Genomic DNA, 24354 nt, shown 5'->3' on the forward strand with positions numbered 1-24354 from the left:
GGTGCGAGACACACCTCCGTAACTCCTCTCCTTGGGTGTTAAAGTGTGGGACCCCCGGGTTCAGCTGGTGGTCGAAGAGGGTAATGGTGCCATGGGTCCGGGTGGAGGCTCTTCCAGCTGGGATGGGTGAATGTGGCAGGGAAGATCCCCTCCCCCACTGCCCTAGAGGTGTTGAGTTGGAGGGTTAGGGTTAGGGTTAAAGCCAAGACCAGGGCTTCTGGTTCTGGTTTGTCAGAGACTTCCTAAGGGTAGTCATTTTTTGTAGACGTCCATGTTAAAACATCACATTAGAAATAAACATGTTTACAGCCCGGTAAAAAAAACAGTTCTGAAGTCAAATTTGATACGCAAAGTTTCTGGCATCATCTGTATAAACTGAACTATGAAGTTGCTAGATGTCTGTTTAGACATCACATCTTTACAATGTTTGAGTTCTCTGGGAGTTAGTTGGAGTCAGGCCATGATGGTGACAGCTGGAGACACAAATCCAGTCTTCAAGCTGATTAATACTCCCGTTAATATTTATGTATCCCTTTATACACTTGTGTCTGATGGTTCTATGCTCTCTCCAGCTGTCCTTCAGTCGTCTATGCTTTATTTATCTCAGTACTTACTTACTAACCTCTCTACACAATGTACTGGTTGGTTACCAGTGACTGATTTCTTTACTATGACATAATTTAACTTCCTTCAATATGTCTCCAGAAACCGGAGGAAGCTAGAAACATACATACCCTCTCCAAAGAAGACCCTGCCACCAGTCTGTTTTACTGCCATGACAACAGGTGGTGTTGGTTGTTGGAGGAAACCAGAAGATTTCAGTTCCACATAACTTACCTCAGCTCGCTGCTTTCACCTCCCATGCGTCCTCTCATGTGATGAAACATCTTGTCTGAAGCAGCCTAATTGGTTTGAATATTCACTTTTCTATTGTGGCAACGATAAACGTCCAAATTACACACATTGTCCGTGCCGTTTTTGCCTGTTTACCTTCAATTATCCGGTCTTTTTATGCGGTTCCACTCTCGTGGGCAGCTGATAAAGGCCGTCACAGCTGGTTGCCGGAAAAAAAACAGACCAGCACACAGGCGAGGAGCGCTCTCTACGGTGTTTAATTTGCAGGCTGAGAAGACTAATCGGGGGGAACGCATATTGTGAACGTAGACAAGCTACTGTCAGCCCACTCTAATTAAATGGTGGTGGGAATGCTGCTTGTTCTTGCCCTGGCTGAGAAATTAAGCAGTCCCTGGCAAGGCGATACTATTTTCTGCCAATTAAAGACTTTCTTTCTGTCTTTTTTTTGCCACCCAATAGCAATCCCTATAGAAATCCTCTCTGACATTTACTCTAGGCAAAGGAAATCTAAGCTATGTCGAGGTAGAGGGGAAAAAGGAAGCCTGCAAGACCCTAGTAGGATCTGTATCTGCATCTGTCTTGTAGGACTGTGGGCAGATTTCTGCAGAAGAAGGAACATGATTTGCCAAACATTGACCAGCTCCTGAATTGAAAGAAATCTGTTTATTTTTCCCAATTGAATTATTATCAGATTGCCGTTGGTGATGCAACGTCTGTGACATTTCAACCTGCTGGATGAATGCCAAGCTGACATTTCCATTTATTCATGTTGGTCTTGTTGGATTTTGTTAGAAATTATTATCGTACCTCAAAGAAATAATCAATACAAGCCAGAGTAATTAACATTCATGTCTTGTTACGACCTAGCTTTGTTTATGTTTGCAAAGACGCATGTGGAGCCAACATGATGTACCAGGAAGTCGGAAAAAAATTAATTAGCTAACAGGCTAACAGGCTATTAGGCTATACAGCTGCTTGATCATGGAGGTAATCAAATTCTCTAAATGATTAACTAAAAATAAACTAGTTTTGCCAATGTGCCCATTATAAAATCATGGTAAACACAATGTACCAACATACAACATGGCAATTAGTACTTTTAAGCTAGTACTCACGTGCTTCCTAACATTTGCTTCAGGTAGCTACACATTGAGGCAGAAGGCATTTCCTTGTGTTGGAACACTAGGGGTCATAGAATTTACAGAATTACAAACATCAAACAAGTTGTGTGGAAACAAGCCTTATACTGTATAATCCAATATTTCTGTGTAATTGGTGGAGGAAGAGCAGAGTGCAGTATTAATCAAACGCAAATGCGAGTGAGTCTAGAGAAAGTATTGGTGGGCCATCGATATTGTTGCTCCACTCTCTGACAGTACTGATCAGACTCTGGCTCCAAACTCGCAAGATGCCGCTGCTTGCATCCCCAGAAATCTACAGTCAGTTTGACCACTGGCTATGTGTCATTCCCCACAGCCTATGGGGATTGACTCACTTAAGGAGCCAGCCTCTAGTGGCCATTTGAGGAACTGCAGTTTCTGTCACTAATGGTGCATTCATACTAGCCTTGAGAGAGCGACACGCAACAATACATTTACAAGCCTGCGAAATGAAGCTGACGTCAATCTGACATCCGACATTTGTTGTTACTTGTTGGACAAGACATGCAACAGCAAAGTTGAGCTAGCTTCCACTTTTGTTTCGCTCATCTGATGCGGTGCCACGTTAACCAAACATATGCATTCGATTTATCCATTAACATGTTATATATACAACCCCCCAATCAATGACAGTTGCGTGGCCAACAGCTGATAGCTTTTGTCATGGGTCGTGTAAACGCACGATTAGCATTGGCTTAAATTTTCAGACATACAGACTGTAGCTTGATTTTATCCACAGAGCTCAAACCAGAACGGTACTAAACCTACAACCCTCCTTGTTAGAAATATCCAATACATCCCCATATATTTTATTTAAACAAGGTTGAGGTTTTTATGATTTGCTATAGCCAGAAAAAGCTCCCTATTACAGTATTCCAGTGCCAAAACGATTCAAAAGACACGAACAAAAGATTTAATACCTGATTGTCCGTGTATCAAGTATTAAGTGATGTTGAGCACCGTGACATAGAGAAAGCATTAAAAGTCTTTATTATAATAACACTGCAAAGATGCTACAGTCACAGTCAAACAAAATTAACACTCATGGGCACATTTATTTCCTTTAGCTTCTACAAAACACGCGCCATAAGGCATATTACTTAAAAAAAAAGAGAGAGAGATTAAAATAATGCCCAGTTAAAGCCCTAACAATGTTATTTTAATACTCAGCTACTGCAGCAAAGGGCTAAGGCTGATTTAGTTTGTTCCGTCAGGGACATTCACACTGTCTTATATATCACAAATGGATGGTTGCACTGTCGGAGCAGCCGGTAATAATGTCTAACTACCTTAATTATAGGCACGAATCATCCGTATATCCATAAACCGGTCAGGCTCCCCGCTGAAAGACATTCAAACACAGTATTTCACAGCAGCTTATTTGAGTATGAATGCACACAGACCTTCTTGAAAGTGCAGACACACAGTTAATACATGAAAGCACTGAGGAGGGTTTTGCAGGTCGGATCCACAGGTTACATGATGGAGCAGGTGAAGCCGCAGCATTCTTTCAGTAGCGTAAGTCCTGTTTTAGTGATTAATGGTGCTGATGTCTGCTGGGCTTTGGTGGCCACCTTTTGATCATCCAAGGTATCTGATTGAAAAGGAGACCATGGCACATTTAGCATCATCTTGCGCAAAGCAAATTTTGGGAAAATTCGCTTTTAAACTTTCTTTCTGAGTGACTGTGAATGTGAAGCTTCAATCAGTAACTGGTTAGCATAGAAAAGCTATTAGCCGAGCATCCAAAAGTAAGAAAATCAATCGCTTGGTGACTGTATATAAAAACTGCCACAATGGCCTCAACACCTGGGTTAGGTAGGAAAATAATATAGAGTTAAAGGGGAACTACTGTTTTTTACACCCTGGACCTTATTTCTGGCATAAAATATGATCGTTTACTCACCCATATAACTTTTGTGTAATTTGTAGTTGTTCGGGAGATATTTTGATCAGCCTATACCCATATAGTGGGAGTGACTGGGGCACCAAAACGCAGCCTCTAAATAACGTATTATCTGCCGCGAAACTCGTTCATTTCACCAACATTTTGTCTATCTCACGCTAGTGCTATTGATGATGTCATCTCTGAGCGCCGCGCGCACCCTGTAATTTGCTACTGCTAGTTTTTTGCAACATGGCTGCATATTTTTTCCGATTCTGAAGTTGTGGACAAGCCATAGCAGCAGCAAATTACAGGTAAACAAGCCAACCGTTGCGGGTGCGCGTGGCACTCTGAGATGACATCATCCAGGTCAGAAGACATTATCCGGTGTCCATAGGTCAATCTACAGACCCCGGATGATGATAACAGGTAACTCCGGACTCAACGGGGAATAGCACTAGTGTACGATAACAAAATATTGGTGAAATGAACGAGTTTCGCGGCAGGTAATGCATTATTTAGAGGCTGCGTTTCGGTGCCCCAGTCACTCCCACTATATGGACATACGCGGATCTAAACATCTCCTGAACAACTACAAATTACACAAAAGTTATATGGGTGAGTAAACGATCGAACGATCGAAATAAGGTCCGGGATGAAAAAAACAGTAGGTCCCCTTTAAAAATTGTTAAATTGTTTTTTCTCGCAAAACCCGTTTAAGTTTAGCTAACGTAACATCAGTTAGCTAACATAAGCTTTTATATTCAACTGTGAACGGTCGCTCCATTATATATTGCACAACAGTAAGGCTTAAACCTGTGGAGATTAAAACGAACGTTAGTAGTTGAAGTTTGACTAAAAGTTGACACAAATGCAATTACTATTCATCAACTGAAACTAGACTGTGGGAGATAAAAATGACTAAAAGATGAAGACTTGGATAAAATCAAAAATTGCTCATAATATCAAACCCACTCTCTGGTGGTAATGTATTTATATTTAAAAAATTTGCTATATTTAACTTCACCATACATACAAATCTGTTATCTATTAAGCCAACTGAGCTACTAAGAAAAATAATCCCGACTACCTTCTTCCTTTTAGACATAAATGTTGCGAACAGAAATGAATGATGGCGACAAAGACTTGGAAGCATGTAAATAACAGCTTTCCAGTCAGACTCACCTTTTGTGGCCAAAGCTTTGGGGAATTTGGACTGTAAGAAGGCTGCCATTTCTCTGTCTTCCTCTCTTTCCCTGTGGAGGAGAATATTTCCGTGGTTTTTATTTGTGGAAGCCAGAGGTTTGTTATGTCCCGTTAAATGTCACTGGGCCGTATTTGAGAGACACCCAGGACGTAGACCGGGCTGACACATCTTCAGAGAATATTAATGTCCTGTATATTGTGCGAATGCTGTGCGTTCACAGATCCTGTCTTCGTTTCCATTTTCACGTCCACTTTGAATAATGAAGGACGATGGGCTCTCACATCCCTTTAATCTTTCCGTGCACAATCAAAATGTCACTCAAAGATCTTTCCTCACAACAACAACTGCTTGCCTATCAGCTGTGACAGCTAATTTAGCATCGCAAACAAATAATATAAGCGATGCTGGCCTCTGTGTTGTTATTCAGGGTAATATGCAGGAAGGACACACAGAATGCAAAATATTTTATAGCAGCAGAGCTATGAGATCAATCAAAAACTTACTAAATCTGAGGTCCAATAACAAGTAAATTAGAGTTTAAAATAATCTTCAGGTGCTGTATATGACCTCAGTGAAAACATCACTTGTAAAAGCTCATGAATCACATTGGTCAACAAGATCCTGTCACATTGCAGAGGTACCAGACTAAAGTGGTTTGTGGGAATTTTCGGACTCATAAACTCTCAGCACGAAGTAAACAATCAGGCATAACATTATGACCACCTTCCTAATATTATGAATGTCTCCCTTGTGCCTAAAAAACACTTATCAGAGTATGGACATGGGCCCTCTGAGGGTGTCCTGTGGTGTCTGGCAACACAATGTTGTTAGTGGGGGCCTTTGAGGGGAGGGGCCTCTGTGGATCATCCCACAGACACTTGATCAGTTTGGGATCTAGTGAATTTGGTTCCTGCTACCATCAAGGAGTGTCATTGCTATGGGTTGGGTGAATTCCAGGTCCAAAAGTTTCCCAGCAGAACTTTGTATTGTCATCAGATGGTCAATGTCATTTACTTCTCCTTTCAGTGGTTTTAATGTTGTGGCTGATCTGAAGATTCAAACTTTTAGAAAGGTATAGTAGTAGAATAGTACAGGACTTCATATAAATATACTACATGTACTGCATAACAAATGCCTGTTACTTTCAAACTCTTACCAAAGAAGCTCACACAAAAGCTGTAAAAAAGGCAACCATGGTAAAGATGGAGTAGCCTATAGCAACTATGAGTGTGGCGGAGAAACTAGAGTTACTAACGTAACCAAGGTTGTAAGAATTAAAAGTCTCTGGTGGTAAGGCAGAAAAATATAGCATCCAAAAAAGTTTCTGATAAACAGTCCAAACAAGAAACTGTTTAGGACAAATGCTGAAAGGGGATGGATGATCATACATATGTACGCTCTGTCAAAGCTCTTTTGTTTCTTCAGCCTCACCTCAGTCTTTCAAACTCCACATCATCCACGAGGAAGTCTCTGGTTTCCACCAGCTTGTTGATCTGCTGCAGCAGCTCCTCTTCCCTCACCCGGTCCTCTTTGGTCTTGTCGTTGTCTGTTCAAAAGTCACATAACAAGTCTTACATAAATTACAGCTGTCGCAGAGTGTTCAATTTAAAAAGTACTTTAGGACTGTGCCGTCTACTCAAGTTATTAGAAATATTAATTGCTGCTTTATTATTGTTTGAATAGCCAGCTGCTGTTGGGATTGCACTCAGCTGCTTGCTGCTGCTTTTGAGGTTAATGACTGTTGAGATGTTTTAACGTAGCGCCACATCTCCGAGGTGAAAAGAAGAAGCTACAGCAAGGGAAAACATTGGAGAAGGGGGAACCATGGGAATTTGTAAAAAAAACAGCTGATGACACATTTATTTTCAAACCCACAAATACTAGCCTCTTGGTTGGAGATCACCAGAGTTGTCAAGGTTCATCCTCTGGTATCTATGAACATTTCTAAGACAAATATAATGATATTCCAGTTTAAAATATTTTAATCTCGACAAAATTTGACGGACAATTCCATCAATGGAGTCACCGTGTCGTGTGCCAATAAATCCCAACAAGATCTTCCTGATTTCATAGACTTCAGAAAACTTAACTTGAGCCTCTTATCTTTTTAGTTGCCACAGCAACCTTGTACTGTATTAGAGCTGCCATCTAAACTTGATGAACAGAGGAATGCGTGTGTTGGACTGAAGATGTCTTACATAACCAGAGTTCAAGTGGCATTAGGAAAAGCCTTGACAGGCTAATTGTTGCTTGAGTTGACAACAGAACAAGCTGAAAAGTTGTCTTTAAAGAGGTTAAAACAAATGTTCTCGTCGCAGATAACCCACACTCCTGTTCAGTTTACCTGGGATTGAGACAAGTTTCTGCAGCTCCTGCTTCAGCCTTGTGATTTCTTTGCAGAGCTGGATGTCATCCATCCTGAGTGGAGAGCAGACATAGAAAAATAGTTATTAATACGCAGCTGATGCCAATGTAAAATCTATCCAACTCCAAATATTCTGAATGAAACTAGTCTTCCCTTTCAGGGGGGTTATAAGCAGCAAAGCCATTTCCTTTCCTACATTTACATACAGGCATCAGTGTGAAAATTACACTCAAACAGAAAAACACTGGACTCAAATTCTGGGCTCAGATGTCAGATGTGAATTTATTAGTTGAAATAACACCACAACGCCGGCCTTGGAGAATGAATCACACCTGACAGTATCAGATCTCATTTCACCCTCTGACTCGGATGCCAATTTAAAAACATCAGGTGCCCGGTCGCACAAGTGTTACGTGTTCGTGTGCTTGTGTGAACAACGATAGTAAAAACAGGAAAATTACTGTAATTAGATATAACGAGCTGCTGGTTTAATAAAATAGGTTTCGCTTCGATGGATCGCGGTGTCTGCATGTATTTCACAGTGACTCAAGGCTCGGAGAGGAGTGTTTATTTAAAATGTAGTTTGTGCACGAAAGCAGGAGTCTGTATGCTAAGTATCACAGACAGCCTGAAAGACGGGCTCCATCAGCTGCCAATGAGTAGATTTTAGTAGTAAAAATTACATGAATGATTCTTGGAAAACATAAAAGTTTTATTGCTGAATAAAACACAATCTATTAAGAAGAATGTTCTGATAACTTGGAAATGTCCTAAAGCTTAACATCGATTAACAAGCCTAGCATCTGGTAAGCTTTACTTTAGGCTGGCTTTGTCTGTAGGTGACAAATACACATTCACACTTAATTTAATTGGTTTTGTCCTTTTAGTGAATAAGACATGTATTTGACAGAAAATATGGGAGCTCTGAAAAGTCTTCTCTCTCTTCATATATACGTGAACCGCTTTTAGCTAGCTAGCCTAACTGATTTTAGAAAGATGTTCTCCTTTGGGTATTTTTTGTAGTACAAAGGCCAAAGGCTGACCGTGATGTAAATGCAGCCCTGAAAAAAAAATAAAAATAAAAACTGACAGAAAATATAGAAACCCTGAAAAACTTTTTTCTTTTTCTCTTCATAAATGCAATATGTACGTTAGCTCATGGACCACTCTCGTTCTGTTAGCTAGCTAGCTTAACTACTTTTAAAAAGATGTTCTTCTGTAGAAGAGGTAAATGTAGCTTTGAAAAAGCAAAACTGCCTCTCTCTTCGTGAATGCAGCTAGCTAATGGACCGCTATCAGACTGTTAGCTAGTTAGCTTAAGTACTTTTAAAAAGATGATGTTCTTCTGGTATTTTTGACGGTTGCTAGCGTCAGTATAAATGTCGATAGAATTGCGAATGTACTGGACAAAGCTTTGATTCAAACTAATCAAAATTGATTGCCCTCATAATGTGGACAAAGTTAAAAACAATAAATAAAATACTCTTCCAAGATTATGGAGTTGAGAAAACAACATTTGGTTTGTGGAGAACTTAATATATGAGTTCCTTTATTTGGTCACGCCTGATTTTAACTTTGAAAATGGTGTTGTGACTTTCAAAGAGGATCCATAACTGAACAGTATGTCCAAGACTAAATCTGTAGCTTCTGCAGTCTTTACATGGACTAAACAAACAACACCTAACACGTTAATTAATGAGCTTTAGAGATAGTGGTTGATGGATTTTGTTAAAATTGGACAGAGCCATTTATGTCTTTATGCTGCTCAGCAATAAACTATTATTTTAATAAGTGTGAAAGAAACTGACATGTAAGTCAACACACGCAGACCTCTGGAAACAGGAATGATCTATTATTAGGCGTGGGATTGTTTTTACCCCCTGATTATGGTTCAACATGAAAGCAGATGAAACTGGTATGCGTCCTCACGGACCACAATACTTATCAGACTAGTGACCAGCAAAACATAACCCCAACAAAACTCTCAGTTTCTCTGACTCACTGTATGGCCTCATCATGCAGTGATGGCCTCTAGTTCCCTCTCCACCATTGTCAAAATAATGAAGAGGTCCCTGCAGAGAAATACTGAAATAATTATAAGCAAGGATGAGAGAGAAAGGGCAACTTCCAAGCTGGCAGTCTGCGAAAACCTTAAATGGCAGTTTTCCTCACTTTTTTCCCATAATGCACATGGCTGCTCCCACTGTTGGTGGCTGACAGTCGCTGTACATCATCTCTTAGTCTTGAGGGACTGCCATCAGTATCTTGGTGTAGTCAAATCCCTATACTGCACAGTTTTGGCAGCACCAGACCAAACAGTGGAACATCACAATACATAACAGCAGCATGTTGATCATCCTCTTGGGTCCAATGTCACAAAAGCTCTAGACTAAAACAAAAAGTTGGCTGTTGTCTATGTTTGAAAGCCAAGAAGCAAATCTTACATGTATCTCAGCTCTGATTCTCTCCGTACGAGGATGTCTCGTATCCGCTCAATTCTGAACAGCTCTCCTTCGATGTCCTCGGCGGTAATTGTGGAGTCAGCCATCGAAACGACATCTTCTGCTGGAAGACAGATAAGACCGAAAAACATATATTTGGGTTTGATAATGGGCTAAGAAGAACTTCAGTATTTGCTGTAAGCCAAACTAGTCCTTAGAGAGGTAGCTATCACATGAGGAAGGTGGTTATTAGACCTGCTGGATCCTTGGCATGTCTCACTGACTCTTATGGGATTATTATTGAACAATATGGATATTAGCTATACCTTTTTTATTGTAATGACTAGAAGAAAAAGTCTTGTAAACTATGATATAGATTTGTGACTATTGGGATGACTCCTACTGCCAGGAATGCTAAAAATGCTAGCACAACTGCTATGTAGAAGCATCTCAAGAGAGAAGATATGCCGGCTTTCAAAACGACGTGACAGCAGCGTCAGTACTTGGAGTATTCTGATTGTTGGTTGGTGGTCGGCGTTGTGTCCTCGTCTTTTGTTATTCAGACATAGAGTCAACAAAACGAAGTCCCTAGAGCAGATGCTAATGGCTAGCATGGCATTTACAAGTTGTAGCAGTTTGTTTTTGTGCATATAGACCCATAAAACTAAACAATGTAGATTTATATTGATGTTATGCTCTAAGGCCCTCGTTCAGACCATAGACAGTATAAAGGTGGACAGCAGAACTGCTCCACAAAAGTGAAGCCAAAGCAAGTAGAGCTCCCCCTGGTGGCGGGCTGCAGTATAGGTCATAAGCTCCACCTACTCCGTGTGGATGGGACTTGGGCAAAACTAAAACATGTTGATGGATGTTCAAGTGTCAATTGTTTGGATAAGTTTTTGTTTGTTTGTTTTTAGTTAGTCATGTGACGCTATAGAAACAGGATGTGACATAATGACTGCCAGTTGCCATGCCAACCGCTCCGTAAAGCTCTGGCTCCAGAGTCGCAAGATGCCGCCACCAGTATCCTCAGGAAAATAGCGTCAGTTTGGCCAATGCAAGGAAGTGGCGAGACGTTGTCAATATTTATACAGTCTATGGTTCAGACCTGTATTAACATACACCCTGGCCAGTCCTAATGCATGTGATCAGCTTAAAGTACAGGTGGGAACACACCCAAGATGCAATGAGGATCCATTTGAGTGATCTGATCTCAGACCACATTTTGGAAGTGGTATAAAACGGTTCCTATAGACAGAAGTAACGATCATTCAGCTTGGATAAGCACAAAGACTTGAGGTAAAATAAGAAAAATAATTGAATTCTGTGCAGATGCTGTCCAGCTCCCTGGTGCGCCTCAATTGCAAAATGGCTTTAATGGAGGCAGTTTATTCCCCTTCTCCATCCATGCTCTCAAGATTCAGGACACAGAAAGGAAAGAGTAAATGTAAATGTAGGACTACCTGAAATTTCAGAGCAAATCACGTGCGACATAGTCAGCCCTGCAGTATTCCTAGTTCAGCTCTAAACAGTGAAACAATATGATATGATATGACCAGAGCTCTGTGGATACTTCCCCTGAATAACTGCACTGCCCCCCACTCTTGCAGCATCCTCCCACCTCTCAACAACGGTGATGACTCATCCAGCAGACCTTGGATTGTCTTTTAATTACCACAACCTTGTGTGAAAAAGGCATTACACTTAAACCCTGGGGATGGCAGCGAGTCACAAACACCATCAAAACTCATCACGTGGTTTGGTGGTTTATCTTGCACGCTTTCCAAGACTTGTGTTAAAATTGCTCTTGGCTTTTAATTTCACACTCTCACTTTTAATTATACTTGTTCTGCAGAGGGTTTGTGAAAATATACAATCTGCATTTTTAGTGGTTCGTTAAACTTGTTAAATGTCTGCGTTAAATTTTGATAGACTGCAGTAGTACTTAAGATGATCCTAACGTCAAACATGTAGTATATAAAGGATATATATATAGTATATAAAGGAAATGGCTAAACTAATTTGTATGTGCCTGTTCTTATAATTAACTCTTGTTAAATTTGTCTACATGAATTGTAATTCTGTTGTTGTTTCATTTTGGTGCAATATTATTATTATTTTTTAAGTGCAGTTCTGTAATAAGTTACTTAAAACGTATTTACATATTTACTCATACATAGTTTTCCTCTCTTACCCTATTCTATTTTGAACCTAACTCATCTGTAGAATTTTATTTCACAGTTTTCTGGCTTTTCATTGACCAAACAGGACAATATTCTTCAGATCACAATATAATATGAATAATAGTTGCAGACTTAATTGAAACACAACATTTTCCATACATTTACCCCAAAGTACATAGTTATTTTCAGGACATAGGTGTGAAATATTATTACATTATGCATCTAGTGGCAAATTATTCTAAGTATAAAATCATATATTTACTACGTTAAGGAAAGAAACATTAAATAAAAACAATCATATGAAAATGAAATGAGAAAAGCCTCTATTTTATAGTTGTTGTTGTCTAGTAGTTCTTACTGGTTATATAAGCTGTTACACTAATATTTATCTTCTTCGCCCCTCCACCCAAGGCCACCCGTGGGTGCCCCTAAAGCCCTCGAAGACCTCATCTACGGCCCTGCTGATGAACAACTTTAACATAATGCCCGCATTGGTGATCTGCAGAGAACAAAAGCTTCGCAAATCTTTATTTGAAGTCTACTTCATTAACTTTTCACCCCGTGCTCTTACCTTGTTAGAGCACAAATCAAATTCAAACAAAAACTCACCTGGTTTCTCCGTCGCTGCTTCGCCCATTTGAGTCTTTTCCAGCGCGCCGTACAGTTGCGGGGATTTTCTTTCTTTTTCCATTTTCTTCATAAAATAGTTTTTGTCAGAATTCAAACGAGACACACGTTCAGCTTGGAAATGGATGTTAAAATGTCATGCAGCATTGCCGAGACGAGTGAGGAAGAATATAAGAGGAAGAGGAGGAGAGCAGCCAACTGATGCCGAGTCCATCCAGTCCTCCACTGGTGGATCTCGTTGTGGATCACCTCACGTACCGGAGCTCATCGCCGCACACAGGCGACACCTACGGGATGTCACACGCTACTACAACCAACGAGAGGACACTAACTGGATATGTTTGACCAGGAGGGGACAATCTAAGGAGTCAAATCAATGTCTAAAACAGTTCAAGGAGACATTTATAAGACAACTTCACACATGAGATTTAATTTTGAACATCAACACCCAGGCTGATGCGTTCAAAGGTCCGTGTACTTTCAAGTTTGCTTTTAAAAACGGAAACAAAAACCTCTATTTTAATGTAGCTATAGTCTGAAATGTAAAAGAGAAAGTTAACATTAAACTCAGTTTTCTTTCTACTAACGTGATTTAAAAAGTAAAAGTGCAATAAATCAAAAAAAAAAAAAAGAGACGATTTTGCCTCAATGAAACCAGAAAGAGTCTACATATATTGAAGGACGAAAGGTAAATTTACTTGCTTAGCAATTTTTTTTTATTTTTTGTTTATTTTTTGCTTTATAAATTGAAAATCAAATAAACTCTTATTTTTATTAGTATTATTTTAAAGTCTAAAACCAAACTTCAAATTAAAACTCAAAAACAAATGCTTATTTTTTTTCCTCCTTTTTCTTTTTTTAACTTCTGTTCGGAATAAAAGGCAGGCATTCAACAACGTTAGCATATACAGAAACACAGTTGTGCGGCGAATTGAAGACTTGTTGACTTGTTGACTCGTTGAGAACCAGAATGACCAACATCCATCTCTGTGATGTCCTGCCAAACATCCTTCAGTCCAAAGGGAAGCATCACTGTTCCCACTGAGTGCAAAACGGTCCCAAGTAACAATGAATTAAATAATATATTCCATAGTATTCAGGTGTTAATAAGTCCACATTATGACCACCTTCCTAATATTCTGTAGGTCTCCAAAGCAGTTGTGACTCATCAGAAAATGGACATGGGCCTTCTGAGGGTGTCCTGTGGTGTCTGGCAGCAGGATGTTGTTAGTGGGGGCCTTTGGGTTCTATAGGTTGAGGGGAGGGACCTCTTTGGATCATCCCACAGATACTTTGGGATCTAGTGAATTTGGAGGCCAGGTCAACACCTTGTGCTGTTTTTCATTTTTTGAGTTGTTCCTAAAGAATTTTGTGGTTGCATCCTGCTGGGGATGGCTGCTGCCATCAAAGATTGTCATTGCTATAGGGTGGGGGTACCTGGTCTGGTCTAGGTGGGTGCTACATGTCTAAGTAACATCCACACCAATGATTGCCAGGTCCAAAAGTTTCCCAGCAGAACACTGCATTGTCACAAGATGGTAAACGTTATTCACTTCTCCTGTCATAATGTTGTGGCTGATCAGTGTACATCAAAAATATTCTACCTACATTTATTTGCAGATAAGCCTCACAGTGGACTCCCTCTGACTAGAATAACCTCGATGCCATTTGATTTTTTTTTTCTTCCATCTTGGATCACTCAGTATGATCTTGGGAACCTCAGACTTAGAGGGGCCCCTAAAAATCTTTGCTCCGGCCCTGGGTGTGGGTTCGTTTTGCTCACCGCCGCTGAGCAGCTCAGTGTCCACAGAGCCGCTCCGGAGGCGCACGGAGAGCAGCGCAGCTCCCGCTTCTCGTTACACCATCCCGGTAAACCGACACCTGTCTGCCACCTTCTCCTTCCTGCCTTCCTTCCTTAATTCCTTCCTTCCTTCTTTCCTTCTGTGTGAATCTTCTCCGAGGTATGAAGAACAAACACAGCCAGCAGGTGAAGACATCCTCGGCTCCCAACCGCTTCGACATGTCCAGCTTCGAGGTTTCTCTCCAGCAACTCAACGATCTGTTGACGGACGAGAGCGGCTTCTACAGCTGGCCGACAAAACACTTCCACGAGGTTTACCCGAGGATCTACGTGGGCAATGCGTGAGTCATTATTGGGATTATTGTTTTTCCCACCCTGCAGTGGGAATAATGTGTCTTTGGCATCCAGTGACAATGATCAGACCTCTTATTTAATTAAATTATAGCATGAAACGTGATTAAAAACGCCAACCTGCTGCAGAGAATCGCTATTTAAAGCAACATTTGAATGCACCGTGTCTGTTTTGCAAGGATATTTTAGGATTCTCATTCCTGTCTTCCAGAACAATCTGGATATTTTTAGAAACTGAATGCCAGTATTTATAGTACAGGCACGCTGCTGCACCATAATAACCCATTTTTGTACGTAGAGGATGTATTTATAAATATATATGTATAAAAAATAGGAATGTTACTGTCTTGTTTATGAGTCATCTGTTAAAGGAGCATGAATTCTTAATAAAAAGAGGTGGAGGGTGTTATGAAAAAGCCAAAAACGGGGCAGAGATAGAAGGTGGTAGAAATGTAGGAGGGGAAAATACAGCTCCTGAGCTTAACCTCTTAGTTTCCTAAAGCATCCTTACACACCGATCAGCCACAACATTAAAACCACTGACAGGAGGAGTAAATGACATTGACCATCTTGTGACAATTCAGCGTTCTGCTGGGAAACTTTTGGACCTGGCATTCATTCGTGTGGATGTTTCTTAGACATGTACCACTCACTTAGACGAGACCGGGCACGCCCACCCCATAGCAATGACACTCCTTCACTCCGGTTTAGGAACAACTCAAAAAACACGAGGAACAGAGCAAAGTGTTGACCTGGCCTCCAAATTCACTGGATCCCAAACTAATCAAGTATATGTGGGATGATCCACAGAGGCCAACCCATAGGTCCCAAAGTTCCCCCACTAACAACATCCTGTTGCCAGACGCCACAGGACACCCTCAGAAGGCCCATGTCCATTCTCTGATGAGTCCCAACTGTTTTGGACAGTTAAACAGCTAAGACATCAACGTAAAACCAACCAGAATGTGTAGCCACCTTTAGCTTTTATGACAGCTTTGTGTTCTCTTGGCGTTCTCTAAATCATGAGGTAGTCACCTGATGGATGGATTTCCAACGGTCACGTAGGGGTTCCCAGAGGTGTTGAGCACCTGTCGGCTGCTCTGCTGTGGTCCAACCCATCCCGTCACTCTATTCATTGTTTTATGTCTCTTCAGTATTAATCTATAATATGGGAAATAGTACAAATAAGCTTTTGAGCGGTACTATATGTAATCCAGCCATTTGTCAGTCATGAATATTAGAAAGTAGGGAAGCTGTACACATGCGACGTAATAGCACTTAAAGTCCATCACAGGTCTTTTATTTGGACTGGCATACAAAAGGGGAAATGTTCTCGACTGGCAAGAACATAGGTGTAATAAATTTTACATGGCTGATCTGAGAAACTGTTTTTTTTTTTTAGCACAGTGAGTTATGCAAGAGAAAGCCTCTTGAGTGTCTGCTCTATTCCTCCTGCCTTTCTAAAAGACCCATAAAGGAGAGAGCAGAGAACAGCTAATGTCCTCTTAAAAATAGGCTATAGGACAAAGATACAAAGATGGATAGCCAAGGCTAGAGAAGAGAAGAGCGCTTGAGCTATTTTTTTTACGATATATCTGTCCCAGTTCCACTGTGTTGCGTTCGGCAGTGCCAGTCTGCATCAAGTCTATTTTTAGCTCTCCACATCTGAAAGTCTGGAGGTGGGAAGCGACGCTGCAGTCCCAGAAGTTCGCAGCGGAAAAACAGCATCTCTCTCGTTTCTATGACAGAAAAAGGACAAAAGATAACAGGGACCCAACAAATGTGGTATAACATCTAATAAAAAATAATAATTAAACATTACATTTGCCAAAAAAATGTCAATGCCAATACTTCCAGAAATATAGTCTAAACACAGAGTGAGGTTTTATTTCATATCCACATTTGTGTCTTTTCTTTTTCTCAAATGCAGATTTGTGGCGACGAACACGATGCGCCTGAAGCGTCTGGGCATCACCCACATCCTGAACGCGGCGGAGGGAAACTCCTTCATGCACGTCAACACCAACGCCGAGTTCTACGCCGGCACGGGCATCATCTACCACGGCATCCCAGCCAGCGACACCGACCACTTCGATATCAGCGTTTACTTTGAAGAGGCGGCGGACTTCATAGAGAAGGCGCTGGCGTACAAGAATGGAAAAGGTGAGAGGAACGGAAGGAGACGTCAAGATCAAAATCATTTTAGTAATACTCACCACTAACCACAGGACACCCTCTGAAGGCCCATGTCCATTCTCTGATGAGTCACAACTGTTTTGGAGGCACAAGGGAGACCTACACCATATTTGGGTTTGGAGCTTTCTCTGCTACCTCCCTAGATGCCCAAACATTTGGTTAGGGTTAGGGCTAGGTCTAGGGTTAGGGTTAGGGTTAACTGTTTAATGTCAGACTGTTTAACATCAGGCATCGTTGTTGGGAATTTGATCAAACCCAAACACCTGCTTGTGTTTTCATCTGCAGGCAGAGTGTACGTTCACTGCAGGGAAGGCTACAGCCGCTCGCCCACCTTGGTCATCGCCTACCTGATGCTCCGCCAAACCATGGACGTCCACGCTGCCCTGGCCACGGTGCGACACAAGAGAGAGATCGGCCCCAACGACGGCTTCCTTCGGCAGCTCTGTCGGCTGAACCAGAGGCTGGCGTCGGAGGGGAAGCTGTGGAACAAATGAGGCGAGGATAGGCGAGGAACGACACGGGCCATCTGTCAGAAAATAGCAAAATGAGGCTCACTTTCACCTCCTTTACAGCTTTAAACGAGCTGCAAGGTCAACGAGGGAGTGTCCCGGAAGCAAGGAGGCGTTTCTCCATCACAAAATAATCGATCTCACACATGCACTTGTGACACACATTTATCTTCATTGTGCACTTTTTAAAAAAGACATACGATGTAATGTGTACAAAGTAAATTCAGGTACAGCTCATTTACTTCTCTTCTATTCTGAATATTCGCTCCAGATTGTTTCAGATCACATTCCTCACGTCCTGTACAGTTTGGTGTGTTTCCCTGCAGCTCACTGTTTCAGAGAACAATATCCATTTATGTAAGAAATGAATGTCAGTATGCATTTAAATATGATCCATGTGAAACATAGTGAAAAATAACTGATGTGATACTGCCTATTTTCATCTAGCCTCCTTTTCCTACTTCCTCCTCCCTCCTGGAATCGGGCCCTTTTGTCTTGGCCTCACTCCTGCAAACACTGCCAAATGTCTCAGTCTCTGCCACTCCCACTGGGATTATAAATAGACACTGTGAATTTATTTATTTTTTGTGTTTTCATACAGAATCAAATGAATTTTATGGAACTAATACGGTACAATATTTGACCTCACATCTAGAAGCCTGCCTCAGAAGTATTTCTCAGCGTCTTTGTAGACACAGCTTGTGTTCGTATCATTTAGTGAGTCGTAGTGTGCATTATTTGTCACAATGTACATTAATTGTGCCTGTAACTTGTGAATCATCGTATGTATTGTTTCGGAGTAGGATGTGACGTACAACCGGTCATGTCGGTGGGCTTTTTATTGAGTCTCACGGATTATGACACTGCTCCAATGAAGTGCACTTTATCTACTGACACTGGTGATTGTTGTATCTCTCTTTTCATACATTCAGGAATAAATTATTAAAAACAAACGATTTTGAATTTCTTCTGCATTTTTTTTCAACAAGTCAGTGTATTTTTTAATTTTTTGATTCCTTTTATTTATTTATTTTTTGCTTGTTATTTATTTTCTTTTTGGCTCCATAAATGTATTATTTAGATTTACTTTCTATTTATTTATTTAATTTAGTTTTGTTCATTTCTTTTTTTAGATTCATAACTGTACCATTTCATTTTGAAAATAAATATTTAAAATTTATAAAATTTTTAAAATATATTTAGTTTATTTTTGTTCATTATTTTCCATATTATATTATTATTTTTTTATTTATTTCTATTTATTTTACTGTTTATTTATGATAATGTTTCCTCTTTTCGTTTCCATACATTTATTGTTATTATTCATTTAGTTTGACTTTTCATTTATTTATTTATTTTTATTTCTATGCCCAGACTGACCAGTAGGTGGCGGTAATGCACCTGTAAGCCACTTGCAAACCACAAGTGAAGTCCAAAAGAAGACATTGCTGCATGGCATTGAGCCGATTGAGCTGCATTGAGCACATGTCTCTCTATCCTGTCTGATAAGAGTTCACTCCCTCATGAAACCTGCCTGATTACTGGTCAGTGACCACTCTGCCCTCTGGAGGGCGCAGTAGGACAGCTGGAGTTGAACCAGTGTTCAGCAATTCAAACTGCAGGGTTCCCATCAATTTTACAATATTCTAAAAAAAATACAAGCTGCATCCACTGGCGCAGATACTGCTCCTTTAAAATAACTTATTCCAGAGTCAATTTTTTGGAAATGTTTTGTCTTAGTTCGTTATTTGACGCTATAGAAACAGGATATGACACGAGTACAGTGTATAATCCAACATTTCCCTGTAACTCGTGGCGGTAGATCGGAATACCAATTAAACAAAAACGCGAGTGAGTCTAGAGGAAGTGTGGTCGGGTCATTGCGTGGCTCCACTCTGGGACCGCACTGCGAAGACTCTGGCTCCGAAGTCGCAAGATGGCGCCGCCCATATCCCCGGGGAAATAGCGCAAGTTCGGCCAGTGCAAGGAAGTGGGAAGATGTCATCCATATTTATATACAGTCTATGCCCTGGACAGGTCGCCAGGTCGATTAGCCCAGCATATTTTGCACTATGACTCAGAGAAAACATCTAAACTCTCTGCACGGACGTTGGATTCATGTGAACCTCAGAATCAAGAGTTTGCAGAGCGGCCACCAGAGGGAATATTTTAAACAATTATTCTACTCTTCAGATCCATCACAGGCCCGATATTATCCAGATCCACCAATCATTATGTTTTCCATTCCACAACAATGGTTCACCCCTCACTTGCACTCTTCCATCTCTTCCCCTTTACCTCCCTCTTAAGTCTCTATTATCTCGCTGACAGCCATTTATGAAGCACCTTGTCCTCTCTGATTAACTCCACGGTGCGGCCTCTCTCTCTCCCTCCCCGGTGTTGTTCTTTCCTCCTTGTCTTTTTTTTTCTGCTCCGAGTTGAGGCGAGGACATGTCTGTTAGGAGAGGAGGGTAACTCTCTTACATAACACCAGTCTGCATGAATGAATCCGGGGACGGGGGATGGGGGATGGGGGATGGGACGAGACGGGGTGGCCATGTGTTTCTGTGGATGAGTTACGCATGGCTCCTCGGACTTTATTTCCAACTCGTAGATCCCCTTTTAGCCTCCTAAACCCGACAGACCCCATGCTAGTGGGTCAGTCAACTTGACAACAATGAAATCCTTGAGGTGGATGCTAACAAATATGCTAACTAGATAGCATTCTTCAGATGAGAAGAAATAAATCTCATATTTCTGTAAATGTGACTTGTTTTGGCCTAAGTTTGTTCATATTTTGGGCAAATCTTTACCATAACACACGAGCCGAATAACCTATTAGCACTTCTTTTAAAGAAATTAGCCATGGTCGTACTGATAACATTCACCGGGTTACTTTGATAATCAAGAAAACTTAAATCAGGATGATTCTTAAGCAAGTTCTGAATTGGGTGGGTATTGACCTCAAGCTGCAGATATCCGAGGAACGTGCGCTGACATGTGTTTGTGCAAACGTCGGCATGTGCTTTTGATAAAAATCTGCAAAAATGATTTGAAATTATGAGCAATGTCACTGAATGCCAGCATCATCAAAATACAGCGGCGCTCTATATTTAGAGGTTTGCTGGGAGCACTTTTCCTTTGGTTGAGAGGAAAAATCTGTAATGGATGTCCTGGTCTGTCAATCCGTGTTTGTGTACAAGGGTGTGTGTCTCTCTTATGCCAGACACACACACACACATATATATATATATATATATATATAGTCCATGCCAGTCTGCAGCAATGTCTGCTTCGTACCAACTGTGCCCTTCTGTGTTTTGGGCTTTTTTTTTTTTTTGGGAGGGAAGGAGGAGGGGGTGGATTTTGGGTGGGAGTGGGTGGTGAGGGATTGGTGCAGAGCAAAAGCTGCTCACTGTTACATCATCGCCTCCACAACAACCCTAAAACAAATTTGACATCGACTGGCTTTCACTGGAGTCGCAGCAGCAGCGTTGGTAATAATTCAGCGGGCCTGTGTCCGAACGTGGCCTCGAGCGAACCGACTAGATAAGTCGTTTAAACTGCACACAGAAGACGGCAGTGATATCATGAATTTTGTAAATGTTGGTGTGTTGTGTAAAAGTGGTTTAACAGCTGCAAGGTTTAACTGTCTCACAGGATTACTTGGTGTCAGCTGATCTGAAGAGTGTTTGGAGAACAGAATCGCTGACGTCCCAACAACTCAAGTATAATAAAAGTACTGTGCCTGCTAAAACACTTTATGCCTTCTTGTTTGTCAGATGCTTTACAAAAATACACTGCACAGGCATAACATTATGACCACTAATTATCTATTCATCAAGGCACCTGTTAGTGGGAGGGATAAGAGAACATTTTGTCCTCAAAGTCTTAGAAAAGATTTGCAAGCATAAGGATTAGGAGTGAGTTTGACCAAACTGTGATGGCTAGACGACCGGGTCAGAGAATCTCCAAAACTGCAGCTCTTTCCTGCAGGGGCATTCACACATGCACTTTTTGACCGGGGTGTTCGCGGTCTACAGTGGTCAGGATCAATCAAAAGTGGTCCCAGCTGCTCAAAGGCATCATGGTTTGTTTGAGCATGTTGACGTTCAAGCACAGAGCACCATTGTCATGATCACATTCTCCCACTGCACACAAAAACGAAGCCAAAAGATCAAGGACTTTGGTGCTGCCATTGTCATTTGCAAGTCAGTGTAGCATGGGATTCCCCCCTTTCACCCCTTCAGCTAAATGTAGTCGGGCGACTGTAATATCGACTGTCTTGGATGCTCACTGCAGGATTTTCTGGATAAAACTAATTATTAACTGCTAGTTTTCTAGCTAGCTAGCTAGCTATATTACGGTATCTTTTCCCCGTTCATTGGCTGTGCTTTTCTCTCTCTGGTTGAAACATACAAATAAATCTATCTCTAAGCTAACCTTCAAAATGCAAACACAACGTGGAAAAAACAAACAAACTGCAAAGCCCTGCCCGGATTGCAACTGCACTGGCTCTGCCTACAGATAATATTAGCAGCTAAAGATGGCCGCACCCGTTTCCAGAATTTTTTGGCTTCACTTTAGTTCTGGACAAATGTCATATCATTAATCTTGCTAGCTTGCTAGCAAAGTTACAGATGTACATAACAAGACGATGCAATTCTTACATTTTCAATTAATTGAGTCACCAACCCAACTGACATTCAGTGAAACTGTGACTTTTTTGGCTCTTATACTGCAAAAACGGAACTGAATATGTTGAATCAAGTCTCCCTAGATAATTCTTCTTACTAGGATGTTTTTGTGCTCGAGCATTACAGGACTAGGATTGTTTAAGGTACTTTTCTCTGTAAATTCTCTGTCTATTAAACCTTATTTCAGGAATATTACCACAGCACTGGATGCTAAATTTAAGTAACATTTTCTACACGTTAAGAAAATACTTAAATCTTTCCTATCCAGACAAATGTATTTGATTTAAGTGTATCTGTACTCTGGACTCAACAGGGAATTGCGTATCATAACAAAATATTGGCGAAATGAACGAGTTTCGCCAATTGTTTTTAGTCTAAAACACTCATTTTGAGATACACTATATTACCAAAAGTATTCGCTCACCCATTCAAATGATCAGAATCAGGTGTTCTAATCACTTGGCCTGGCCCCAGGTGTATAAATTCAAGCACTCAGGCATGCAGACTGTGAAACAAGACATTTGTGAAAGAATGGGCCGCTCTCAGGAGCTCAGTGAATTCCAGCGTGGAACTGTCATAGGATGCCACTTGTGCAACAAATCCAGTCGTGAAATTTCCTCGCTCCTAAATATTCCACAGTCAACTGTCAGCTCTATTATAACAAAATGGAAGCGTTTGGGAAAAACAGCAACTCAGCCACGAAGTGGTAGGCCACGTAAAGTGACGGAGAGGGGTCAGCGGATGCTGAAGCGCATAGTGCAAAGAGGTCGCCGACTTTCTGCACAGTCAATTGCTACAGAGCTACAAACTTCATGTGACCTTCAGATTAGCCCAAGTACAGTACGCAGAGAGCTTCATGGAATGGGTTTCCATGGCCGAGCAGCTGCAGCCAAGCCACACATCACCAAGTGCAATGCAAGGCGTCGGATGCAATGGTGTAAAGCACGCCGCCACTGGCCTCTAGAGCAGTGGAGACGCGTTCTCTGGAGTGATGAATCACGCTTTTCCATCTGGCAATCTGATGGACGAGTCTGGGTTTGGAGGTTGCCAGGAGAACGGTACATTTCAGATTGCATTGTGCCAACTGTGAAATTTGGTGGAGGAGGAATTATGGTATGGGGTTGTTTTTCAGGAGCTGGGCTTGGCCCCTTAGCTCCAGTGAAAGGAACATTGAATGCTTCAGGATACCAAAACATTTTGGACAATTCCATGCTCCCAACCTTGTGGGAACAGTTTGGAGCGGGCCCCTTCCTCTTCCAACATGACTGTGCACCAGTGCACAAAGCAAGGTCCATAAAGACGTGGATGACAGAGTCTGGTGTGGATGAACTTGACTGGCCTGCACAGAGTCCTGACCTGAACCCGATAGAACACCTTTGGGATGAATTAGAGCGGAGACTGAGAGCCAGGCCTTCTCGACCAACATCAGTGTGTGACCTCACCAATGCGCTTTTGGAAGAATGGTCAAAAATTCCTATAAACACTCTCCTCAACCTTGTGGACAGTCTTCCCAGAAGAGTTGAAGCTGTAATAGCTGCAAAAGGTGGACTGACATCATATTGAATTCTATGAGTTAGGAATGGGATGGCACTTCAGTTCATAGAATGAGTAAAGGCAGGTGAGCGAATACTTTTGGTAATATAGTGTATCTGTGCATTCTCTAAGGTTGGATATATTAACTTAACTTTACCTAAGTACCATGTACGTAATTTTAATACTTGTTTGAATACAGCTTTTTGTTTAAGCTGAGTTTTTGCAGTGCACTGTCCTCCTCAGCCTCACCAGGCTGCAGTATTCATTACTCACCGCTTCTGCAGCTTCCTCATCACATCAATAGCAAGCAGGACGGTGCAGTTGTTGGCTGTTCCTACTGCTTGCGTGACTGTGTCCCCATCCATCATTCACAACTGAATTTATTTGCGGAACTGAATCTAATGTAGGTGGCATATTTCCAGCTGAGAGGAGAAACAGGAGTTGGAGACGAGGTAGATAAATAATTAACACGTCAAATTAAACTGTTTATCTCGGGGGTAAAAAGCATCTGCAATTAAAAATAAAGGACTCTGTTATCTGGAGG

The 24354-nt window shown here is 41.3% G+C and overlaps 2 protein-coding genes across 2 annotated transcripts; one reads left to right on the forward strand and one right to left on the reverse strand.

The window, feature by feature from the left end:
- Nucleotides 1-3140: 3140 nt before the first annotated feature.
- On the reverse strand, nucleotides 3141-12787 carry LOC311506234 (bMERB domain-containing protein 1; the record flags this gene model as incomplete). Its single annotated transcript, XM_084570117.1, has 6 exons — nucleotides 3141-3609; nucleotides 5086-5156; nucleotides 6539-6653; nucleotides 7452-7525; nucleotides 9917-10037; nucleotides 12706-12787. The coding sequence occupies 6 exons, from the start codon at nucleotides 12785-12787 to the stop codon at nucleotides 3491-3493; spliced, it is 582 nt and encodes a 193-aa protein (XP_084426243.1). The 3' UTR covers nucleotides 3141-3490.
- Nucleotides 12788-14686: 1899 nt separating this feature from the next.
- On the forward strand, nucleotides 14687-17565 carry LOC311506326 (dual specificity protein phosphatase 3-like; the record flags this gene model as incomplete). Its single annotated transcript, XM_084570237.1, has 3 exons — nucleotides 14687-14865; nucleotides 16806-17038; nucleotides 17357-17565. The coding sequence occupies 3 exons, from the start codon at nucleotides 14687-14689 to the stop codon at nucleotides 17563-17565; spliced, it is 621 nt and encodes a 206-aa protein (XP_084426363.1).
- Between the last annotated feature and the right edge of the window lie 6789 nt (nucleotides 17566-24354).

Source organism: Chelon labrosus (assembly GCF_963514085.1).
Source record: "Chelon labrosus genome assembly, chromosome: 21".
Taxonomy (NCBI): domain Eukaryota; kingdom Metazoa; phylum Chordata; class Actinopteri; order Mugiliformes; family Mugilidae; genus Chelon; species Chelon labrosus.